Source organism: Triticum dicoccoides, chromosome 3B (genome assembly GCF_002162155.2).
Source record: "Triticum dicoccoides isolate Atlit2015 ecotype Zavitan chromosome 3B, WEW_v2.0, whole genome shotgun sequence".
NCBI classification, from domain to species: Eukaryota; Viridiplantae; Streptophyta; class Magnoliopsida; order Poales; family Poaceae; genus Triticum; species Triticum dicoccoides.
The window spans coordinates 144,009,360-144,020,318 of NC_041385.1; the positions used below are offsets into that span (position 1 = coordinate 144,009,360).

General features: G+C 49.5%; 1 protein-coding gene across 3 annotated transcripts; it reads right to left on the reverse strand.

The window, feature by feature from the left end:
- Window positions 1-2,100: 2,100 nt before the first annotated feature.
- LOC119275214 lies at window positions 2,101-10,325 on the reverse strand. Of its 3 annotated transcripts, none has more exons than XR_005135561.1 (3): window positions 9,504-10,325; window positions 9,324-9,401; window positions 2,424-2,477 (listed from the first exon to the last, which is right to left on the reverse strand). XR_005135561.1 is itself a non-coding variant. In XM_037556023.1 (2 exons), the coding sequence occupies exons 1-2, from the start codon at window positions 7,682-7,684 to the stop codon at window positions 2,335-2,337; spliced, it is 1,386 nt and encodes a 461-aa protein (XP_037411920.1). In that variant the 5' UTR covers window positions 7,685-9,145; the 3' UTR covers window positions 2,101-2,334. The 3 variants fall into 3 exon arrangements, 1 of the variants encoding a protein (XP_037411920.1); XR_005135562.1 differs by lacking the exon at window positions 2,424-2,477 and adding an exon at window positions 9,162-9,183; XM_037556023.1 differs by lacking the exons at window positions 9,324-9,401; window positions 9,504-10,325 and adding an exon at window positions 6,442-9,145 and having other exon boundaries at window positions 2,101-2,477.
- Window positions 10,326-10,959: the final 634 nt, after the last annotated feature.

Genomic DNA, 10,959 nt, shown 5'->3' on the forward strand with positions numbered 1-10,959 from the left:
CAGTGCTGGATTGCGTGGATCGCCTGCATGACTGTCCTCATGTTACCCTTCCTGCTCTCCTTGCCGTTAACAAGATTCAGAACAATACGGATCGTCAACGTCATTTTGCTGTGTGCCTTTACGGTCCTAAACACGCTCAGCAACATCGTCAAGGCAAGGTTGTTTTCAGGTAATCATCTAGTACTTTTTGTATTTGAATTAAACCAAGCATTTATGTTATGCATAATTGTCCAACAAATTAAATTGTTCTAATTTACTCGATTTCAGCACAACATACTGAACCCATATTATGTAAAACTATATTTCTTGTACCATGGAAACATGAACCCATGTATTGGAAATTAACTTATTTAAGGAAGCTTTTATGTAGAGCTTAGAGTTAAGTATCTGACTAAAAATGGACTCGACTAAACACGGTAGAGATAGAGTTGTGGTATTCATCAAGAAGAAGCAATGATAGGTGCCAAAAAAGGCAAAAATGATGTGGTAAAAAAGTTCACATCAATTTTTTGTTTGGATAATGGAATAGATGGCACTTAGTCATCCTTGACAGAACATGATTTTAGCTCAACAATTTTATTTCAAGAGGACACATAGTTGAAATTAAGGACGGACAACTGAGTCACGGGAAGCAAGTGGGTAGATTTTAAAAACCAATTGAATCGGGGTTTTTTTGCGAGGAAAAAACCAATTGAATCTGTTCCACCATTGCCTGTTTAGACATAATTCTTCGTAGCTTCTCATTGTCAGGGTAACTGGAAGTTGAAAATCATTGTTAGGTCTCATAGGGTCTTGAGCGCTGGACCAATGTGACAGTCGTTTATTGCATAGCATCGTAGGAAACATACGGTGATCTACAACCGAACAAATAGTAGATGTCAGGGTATACAAAGTTCCTGTTATAAAGTAGCCCCAATTAAATCTTCAGAACAAAACTACAGTAGAATAGAAACTGAAAAAAAGATGAGGATTTGCTGACCATCAACAATAATTGAGCAAATAAAATTACTACTAAGAGGGCATTCAAATAATCATAGCAGTATCTAGTGGTGTCAAGAGGTATAAAAAGCAGATGGTTCACTATTATAAAAAGTTAGTTCTTCAAGCACTGTTCGCTCCAGCCATCTTCTTTGTATTTGGAAGACCTGGTCTCCTCTCAAGTATAAAATCTTCCTTATGGCTGTTCCTTCGCAAGTATCTTGCAAAGAGAGGGCTACCGCACGATCATAGTTGTGCATTTTGTAGCGGGCATGACGAAGACGCTGACCATTTGTTCTTTGGCTGTGCGGTTGTCAGTATGGTTTGGCATGCCGCGCTTAGCTGGGCCAGCCTACAGCCCCTCCAACGGTAGATGAACTCCACTTTAAAATATTGGTGGACTGCTGCTGCGAGGAAAAAATGGTTTAACTCTGTAGTCGCCTTGGTCGTTTGGTCCATCTAGAATGAGCAAACAATATAGTCTTTCACATTGCCCATCTTCCACTTCTAAAGCTTGTTGATTTTATAAATCTGAATGTCATTTATGAGTTCAGGCTGGAGCAAAGCAATTAGGCTCCCTGCTCCCTGTTTTGTCCCTTGGGCAAAGCACTTAGGCTTCCTGCTCCCTGTTTTGCCTCTTGACCGGTCATCACCGTTTGTACTACCCTTGTACTTGCTTTCTGTCTCAATATATGACATGTAGTTCTCCTGCATGGTTAAAAAAATGCAAATAATGCACCAAAATGATGCTACATGAAGTCTATAAGCTTATGTGTTTTCTTTCTGACCAAAGGTAAATAATTAAACCACAGCTTAAAAATATTTGTATGGCTGCGCAGCAAGATTATCCGATGGGCTATGTAACACATGTAACAAATCAAATGATTTTACCATCTAAGATATGCATAATTAGATGCAAAGTGCATGTGTAATGCAAATAAAATCAAAACTTTGGTAAGGGATGGGATGGGGCTCGTACATACCAGACCTGCCAGATGGTTATATATGAATTTGGGAAGTAGGTTAGGTTGCACATGAAGAAGAATTGATTCATTGTTAGACCCTTCCATATTTGAAGAACGATATCCTCTCCAAGAAACAACACACGGAAACATGAGCATCTTTTTTTTTTGAAAAGGGGGGATCCCCGGCCTCTGCATCAGCACGATGCATACGGCCATCTTATTAAAAATAAAACATCCACAAGGTCTCGAAGTCTCAGTAGTAGCAAACTAAAAAAAACAAACGACAAGGCTCACACATAGCCCAAAGGCTAGATACATAAGCTAGCCCAACAAAGGATAAACCACAACCGGTTGGCTGAACAAAAGACAGGTAAACTAATTGCCTATCCTATTACATGACCGCCATCCAAACCGGCTGAAGATATCCCGTGCTACCGTCTCCCATCGGATAGCACCAGTAACCAAACGCTCCCTGGCCTCCGTCGGAGTGAGTAGCGACCAGGAACGGATAAGTGCCGTGGCTCTGAAGATAACCTGCAAAACATGAGTGTTTGTTGTTCTGTTAAAAACAAGATCATTTCTGCAATTCCAAAGCGCCCACACTAAGGCGCACACCCCCACGCGAATATGCTTAGCTAACCCGGGCTCTACCCTGTTAAGCCAAGCTCCAAACATCATGTTCACCGAAATTGGTGGAGTAATATTGAAAGCCACATGAACAGTTGTCCAAAGAATTCTAGCTAGTGGGCAATCAAAGAATAGATGCTTAATGGTTTCACCCTGATCACAGAAACTACACCTAGTAGGACCTGTCCAATTGCGCTTTGTTAAATTATCCTTTGTTAAGATAACTTGTTTATGGAGAAACCACATAAACACCTTAATCTTCAAAGGAACTTTAACATCCCACACATGCTTGGAGGTCGGGATCGAGCTGGAATTAATAACAACAACGTACATTGATTTAACAGTGAATTCCCCGGACCTAGTGAGGTTCCAGCGCAGTTTATCAGGTTGTTGTGAAAGCTGGACCTGCATGAGTCTCCCAACTAGATGCAGCCACTGTTCCCAACGATTGCCCACTAACGATCTTCTAAAATGAATATTAAGTGGAATGGAACGAAAAACTGTTGTAACCATAGCATCGCGCCTTTGTACAACACGATACAACGCCGGATACTGGATTGCAAGGGGCGTATCACCGAGCCAACAATCCTCCCAGAATCTCGTGCTGGCACCGTTTCCAACAACATGCTTTGCCCTCTGAAACAATGAAAGCTTAACTTTCATTAGCCCTTTCCAAAAGGGTGAATCAGTCGGTCTACCCGTGACCTGAGACAAAGTTTTGGTTTGAAGATACTTATTACGAAGGATTTGTGCCCAAGTGGCTTCAGTTCCTGAAGATAACTTCCATAACCACTTGCTAAGAAGGCATCGGTTCTTGACCTCGAGATTTTCAATCCCCATACCCCCTTGGTCTTTAGGCCTACAAATGATATCCCACTTCGCTAACCGGTATTTTCTTTTTAGCTCATCTCCCTGCCAAAAGAAACGCGATCGATAGAAGTCCAGTCTTTTCCTTATCCCAACCGGTACTTCAAAGAAAGACAGAAGGAACATGGGCATGCTCGTCAGCACCGAATTAATAAGAATTAACCGGCCTCCATATGACATGAGCTTACCCTTCCAACAGCTTAGCTTTTTCTCAAATCGATCTTCAATACACTTCCATTCATTGTTCGTAAGCCTACGGTGATGTATAGGAATTCCTAGGTATGTGAATGGCAGCTCCCCCAAACCACACCCAAACAGTTGTTTATAGGATTCTTGTTCCTCTTTGGCTCTACCAAAGCAGAATAACTCGCTTTTATGGAAGTTAATTTTGAGCCCACTCAATTGCTCAAACAAACAAAGCAACAGCTTCATATTTCTCGCTTTTACCAAGTCATGCTCCATGAAGATAATAGTATCATCAGCGTACTGCAGGATGGAGATACCTCCATCAACTAAATGAGGCACCAAGCCTTCAACTTGGCCTGCCTCCTTGGCCCTACCTAACAGAACAGCCAACATATCCACAACTATGTTTAACAGAATAGGGGACATCAGATCTCCTTGCCGCAAGCCCTTGTGTGTCTGGAAATAATGACCAATGTCGTCATTCACTTTAATACCAACACTACCCTTCTGCGTGAACGATTCAATCTGGCTCCTCCAGCCCTCGTCGAACCCTTTCATACGCAAAGCTTGTTGCAGGAAAGGCCACTTAACTTTGTCGTACGCTTTCTCAAAGTCCACTTTAAAAATGACTCCATCGAGTTTCTTTGAGTGGATTTCATGGAGCGTTTCATGCAAAACCACCACCCCTTCTAGGATGTTTCTATCTGGCATGAAAGCAGTCTGGGATTGCTGCACCACAAAATGCGCAATCTGTGTGAGTCTATTCGTCCCAACCTTGGTAAAAATTTTGAAACTAACATTCAAAAGACAAATAGGCCGGAACTGCTCAATCCTCAGAGCATCTGTCTTCTTTGGTAGCAAGGTTATGGTTCCAAAATTCAGGTGAAATAGATGAAGCCGTCCAGCAAAAAGGTCATGAAACATGGGTAAAAGATCCCCCTTGATAATATGCCAACATTTTTTATAAAACTCCGCCGGAAACCCATCCGGCCCAGGAGCCTTATTGTTCTCCATCTGGGTAATGGCATCGAAAACTTCCTTTTCCGTAAACGATGCAATCAAGGTAGCATTATCAGAAGCAGTTAGTTGAGGCATATCCTCAGTCCTGGACTCATCGAGGGACACCGCGCTATCCTCCGGCGGTCCAAATAACTGCTTATAATAATCGGTGATGTAGATCTTCAGATTATCGTGACCCACAATTGTGCCTTCATCTTGCTCTAGCTGAAAAATTCTTTTCTTTCTATGTTTGCCATTTGCAATAAGATGAAAGAATTGAGTGTTCGCATCCCCTTGGATTACTTTGCGAACCTTTGCTCTGAGCGCCCACTTCAGCTCTTCTTCACGGAGAAGTTCCTTCAACCTCTTCTCCGCATCAAGCTTACAAGACAATTCAGCAGACTGCAGAATTGTAGATTCAGCTTTAACATCTAAGGATCGTATAAGATGTAGGAGTCTATCCTTTTCAATCTTATAAACTCCACTTAGGTGTTTGGCCCATCCCCGTAGAAAGCTCCTCAAATGCCTGATCTTATTCTGCCATCGCTCGACGGACGATCTTCCCCCAGTATCCGTAGCCCACTCCCTAGCTACGAGATCCAGGAAACCTTCTCGTTCAAACCACGCCGTTTCGAAAGAGAAGGTATTTTTGTTTCCCACGTGCCTTGGTTCACCGGAGTCGACGAACAAAGGCGTGTGGTCCGAAATCCCTCGCGTGAGAGCCTGAACCGTGACGAGAGGGAATTTCTGCTCCCATTCGGCACTTGCTAGCACCCGATCCAACTTCTCATATGTTGGATTGGGTAAAGAGTTAGCCCAGGTGAATTGGCGACCAGAAAGCTCGATCTCTCTCAGATCCAAGCTCTCAATGATGGTATTAAACATAAAAGACCATCGGCCGTCAAAGTGATCATTATTCTTCTCCTCTCTCCTCCTAATGATGTTGAAGTCCCCCCCAACCAAAATGGTAAGTTGTTCAGATCCGCAAATACGAACCAAGTCTGCCAAAAACTCCGGTTTAAGCTCAGGTTGTGCGGCCCCATAGATCGCCACCAGAACCCAGTTAAACCCATCAACTTTAGACCTGACTCGAAATTTGACCGCGAAGTCACCCATAACAACGCTCCGGACAACCAGTGAGTCACATCTCACACCAAGCAAGATGCCATCGGACCTCCCTCTTGGAGGAAGACAATGCCAGTCGAACTCCACTCCTCCCGACAACGTGTTAAGAAACTGTGGTGCAAAATTATCCCTACCAGTTTCAGAGAGCGCAATGAAGTCCAAACTGTGCTCTAAAGATGCCTCCGCTAGAAACCTACGTTTAGCCAAGTCCTTAAGACCTCTGCTATTCCAGAAGATTCCTTTCATAGCTCATCATGGAATTTTTTAGCAGTACGAATCCTAGCACTCCTACGTACCGCGGATGCGGGATACACCTTCCGCTTCCACTTACGTTTAGGAGTGTTATTTCCCGCAACCCGGTCCTCATAACCAGGCTCCGGTTGTGCAGTTACTACTTCATCCACACCGACTTCCTCTTCATCAGACTCCGCAGACGGAGGAACAAGATCCGCACAGAAATTGTCAAGCACCCGTACCCCCAATGCATCAATTTCCGCATCATTCATAGGTCTTACAGCCGCCAGGTTTCTAATGGTTTCTAAGGCTCGTTCCGCTTCCAAGTCTAAGAGATCATTAATAGAATTTGAAATTTCAGAATTATCATTCCCAAGCGATACCCCTACTTGGTTGGCATTATTAATAATCTCGTCCTTAGAAAAGTGCAAAATGGAATTAGATAAATTAACTGACATACCAGTAGTGGCCTCCACATCTCGGATCTTGGCCGCCCGCATAGCGCACCGCTGCTGAATGTCATCCACCTCCGATAGGTCCTGGATACGTGAGCTCATCTGTCTCCCCTGAGAAGCCGGGTCCGGGATCCCCCCGAACGCAATTACCTCCTCCCGAGTAATGGCAGTCGGAGGGGACCGGATGGGGGGAGACCTCTGAAGGTCGGGGGAGAAGCCAGAAGGGAGATGCGCCAGAGCCGCCTGCCCTAGTCCCTCCCCCCCAGCTCTCACTCCTGCAGACGAGAGCACTGCTGTCTCGGCCGCCGCCGAGACAAGAGGATCCAGGGCCACCCACCCCAGCCCACTGGCCATCGCCTCCGGCTGGCTCGCCACCCGCAGAGCTCCCGAGAGGCAATCATCCAGGGCCACCCGCCCCAGAGATGGATCACCAACACCGACCCCAGGCGCCACAGGGGTCGACACCTGTGACAAGGTAGGAGGAGAGGTAGTCGTGGCCGCCTGCCCCGACACCCCTCCCCTCGGAGAAAGAGCCAAGCCGAGCTCCTGCCGGCCGCTTGATGGCACCGACGGCCCTGGGAGCACCGGCGACCCCTGAGACTCCACCGCGCGCCCAACCATCGCTCGAGCGCCATCCATACGCCGAAGAGCCGGTCCAAAGTCCAAGACCGGGAGCGAATGCTCAAAAGCCTCATCAGAGTCAACCCGATCACTCCAGAGGCGAGGAGGGGCTGACGACGACTGAAAGGACCCAAACCGCAAAGAGTTATGAGGCGTGGATGAAGTGTGAGACGGCTCCACTCCGGATCCGTTAGGTCCCGAACCGTTGGACTCCTGTCCAGCCTCCTCAGTCGGTCCCCCAGATCCAGCAGCATCCCCTCCCCCTTCGTGCATGTCCACATCAGTACCCACGGCCACCACAGCAAACAGTTCCGCATCCTCAAACTCTATGTCAAGGGGAAATACCTCTCCCCTATATGTCCAATTGACGACATCCGGAACATACTCTATGTCCAAAATACTGACTCGCAGTCTGGCCACCCCCTGTGCTCGAGTGAACGCCATGTCAACCTTCTCCGTCTTACCAACCAACCTCCCCAAACTAGCCACCACACGAACATCAGCCATAGCCTCAGAAGGCGCTCCAGAAAAACGCAGCCACAGCTGAGTAAGCGGCTTCCCCTTAGGCTCAACTTTCTTCCATTCATGAAACTCTAAAATACCAGTAGAGCCTGGCACCTTACACATCCCAAAGCTCAGCAATCGCTGCAAGTCCTCAACTGAAGGGAACTCAACTCTGAACACTCTCTCCTCAATAGAAACAAGGTCCCACTGAAAATCACCCGGAGCCAGCTGCTGCAGTCTCTGCACAATCTGAGCCTGTGAGACATCTCCCTGGGTGACCTTCACTAAACCAGTAGTGAGACTCTAAGCATCAACTGGAATCTCCCTCGCAGCTGTTGACTCAAAAAACATAAGCTCAGCACAGTACACGCCGTAGACTGTAAGAGCTGGAGTCTGCTCCCTCAAAAAAGGACACTCTCCCGACGCATGAGCCGGCTTGCCATAGGAGTCACAAAGTTGGGCCACACATTCCGCAATGAAATGACCTTTCTCACCGCACCGGTAACAGAGCATCCTCTCTTTTTTACGAGCATACTTGGATGCCCGCTCTACCTCAGCCCGGTCAGCCGCCTCGGTGTCTTTTGCAGTCCCAGGAACATCAACAACAGCAAGAGCATTAACCACCTCCATAGCCTGGGATGGTAACTCCGGGGCAACATGGTCCGTATCCATTACCGCATCGGCAGTGTCAGCCACCCTGGGTGGAGGCGGCCGGCGAAACCTCCCTCGGCCTCCACCACGGCCACGGTATCCGCGAAACCCTCCTCTCTGTCTGTGATCCGGGCCTGACGCCCCCTCAACAAAGCCTCCAGCTGGGCCTAGAAACGGTCTCTCAGCCGACCCGTCGCTCTGCCATGCAAACCCACGGCCTCCTCCCGTGGAAGAAGAACCTCGATGTTGACCGACACCATATGCGTCATAACCGTCATCACCCCACTTGCCTCGTGGAGGAGCATTTTTACCCCCACTGTTGTTAACCTGCCCGCCCTGAGCCTGAGTCTGCCCAATCCTGTTTTGCGCATGCGGAACGGCCAGATGATGCGGTGACGCCCGCTGCTGACCACCATGATGCACACTCCCAGACTCGGTTGATCCTCCCGCCCGGCCGGCCGCATCTATCCCCGGCGCCGCGGGTCCGGTCCCGGTCGAACCCACCGCAGCAGTCACCGATGAAGTGGCCACCGAAAGGGGGGGCCGATGCTCACCCCGGTGAACCGGCGCCACAGGCCTTAGTCCGCCCCGACCCGCCGTCGTCGGCAACGTCGCCGAAACCCGGGCTCCCTGGGTCGAGGGGACTTGGTTGCCTCCCGGCTGCCGTAAAGGAGGAGGCGGAGCACTGCGGTTGTGCTGCGGCGGGGGCGCACCACCACGCCCAGCAGCGCCCCCGACCGGCGCAGGCGGCCGAAGCCCGATCGGAGGGGCTCCACGACCAGACCCCTGAACCGGCGGAGCAGCTCCTCCCCGACCTGCCACGCCGCTTGCCGCGGGCGGAGGCGCATTCCCCCGGCCAGCCATCGCGTGCAGCGGTGGAATCCTCCTGGCTCGGCGAGCACCGCAGACAGGATAGCCACGACGCCCCGACCTTCGAACCCTAGCGCCTAGCATCTGGGACTGGGCAATGACTGTCGAACAAAATTTAGTTTGGATATAATTAATCAAGCACCCAAATATGCAAAAGTAGCAATGTATAGGAACCGTGTGTGCCTGTAGCATGTAAGGTTGCACAGAGAAAAACTACTGAAGAACAACAGGGGTACATGACCTTCAACTGCAGAAGAATTCTTGCCGTAGTCCGTAGGTCGCCGTCCTCGTCCAGTTGAAGCTAGCAAGCACCTCAGACCTATGTTCAAGCGCCAAGAAACATACGAATACCACATCACAACACCAAATCAAGCAAATCACGAAGCAAGCAAACCAGAACAGATGAGAGGCGCAAGCTCACCATGGATATCGATCTATCTTCATCAGACCAGTGCAGACCACAGAAATCCAACAAAAATGAAAGAAGATTAATCATCCAAAGCACCACAAGAAGTCCAAAACTACAACAGCTAATAAGTGAATGAAGATACGGGCCAATCATGAGGAGAAGAGATGATAACGCTCTTCTTCAGGTTGTGCTTGCGGGCGTTGATAGCGACGGCTAGGAGGCAGCGGGTCAGCGAGCTTCTCCTTCCAGAACTCATCCCGCTGGGACCGGGCCGCGGCGGGGATGGCCGCGTCTGGTGCATCTGAGGCCATCAGCGCGAGGAGATCCCGGAGCAGAGCAACTCGTGCGCACAGGCTCATTGGGCTGCGCGGGGATGGCCGACGCATCCGAGGCCGCCGGCAGGCCTGGAGTAGAGCGTCCCGCTAGAATCGGGGTCGCAAACGGCGACGGCCGCATCTGGTGCGTCCGATGACGCCAGCGCGAGGAAGGTTCGGAGCGGAGCGGAGCATCGCGTCCGAGGTCGCCGATGCGAGGAGGGCCCAGAGCAGACGAATGGCGTGCACACATGCTGATTCGGGTGCATGGAGGTGGCCGCATGATCATTCCTTCGACGGAAAGGATGATGCCTACAATCAAATCAGGAGATAGCGGCGTTGAGTTGCAGGAATCGTGAAACAATAGGCAGTGCCTTGGTGCGGCGTAGGATGCGGGGATTGCGGAACTCGAAGGGGAGCTGGGAGGTGAAGTGGAAGGGATGAGAGAATAATGAGAAGAATATGTGGCGTCCAAGGAGGGGAAGGAGAGCCGCGGGTGCAGGCCAACCTGCTCGTTCGGGCTTCCACGCGGCTCGGGATGCCGGAAGAATAACGTGAGCGTGCCGGTTAATTGTACGTATTGAGGTAAACAAACAGAGAAAGCTTACCGATCGATTGTAGCTTGGAAACTGAATGCTGATGTGGCGTGATGATGACGTGGATAGTGTGCATGTAGTGAGAATTGGTAGTAGTGGGGAGCAACTTCTTAAGAATGTAAGATTTGAACCACGACACAAGAAACCACCGACTCTGCGCCTAACCGATAACGTGGAGCACTGATTGTCCAGTTAGCTCGCGAAGCAGCGAAACCGACAGATAGGCCCCACCTGTCGGGCTGACGTGGCGAAGACTAAAAATTTGACCACTGATGTGGCAAATGAGATGTGGTCCCCACATGTTAATGGCTAGATGGTCATCTTCTCCACAACCCTTTTTCAACGAGGCATTTCATCAAACAGCTTATGGGCACGAATCCTTTTCCTCTCGGTGGAGAAAGTGAGCGGCGGCAGCCCGTCTGCCTCTCCATGGAGCGCCACTGCGCCAGCGGGGTAGGCGTGGATGCCCTTAGCTCATCTCTCCGCCGCGCGCCGAGCTCGGCCGCGAGCGAACCGCTCCATTGCCGGGGTCTGTCGTTGCACGCCATGAAGCCCCGT

What these genes read in the sequence shown, in the direction of transcription:
- LOC119275214 (XM_037556023.1), bottom strand. Translation starts at nt 7,684, where the DNA reads ATGTGTAAGGTGCCAGGCTCTACTGGTATTTTAGAGTTTCATGAATGG. An exon ending in AGATGTGGAGGCCACTACTG is followed by an intron (nt 2,478 to 6,441) that starts GTATGTCAGTTA and finishes CATGTTTTGCAG; the next exon opens with GTTATCTTCAGAGCCACGGC.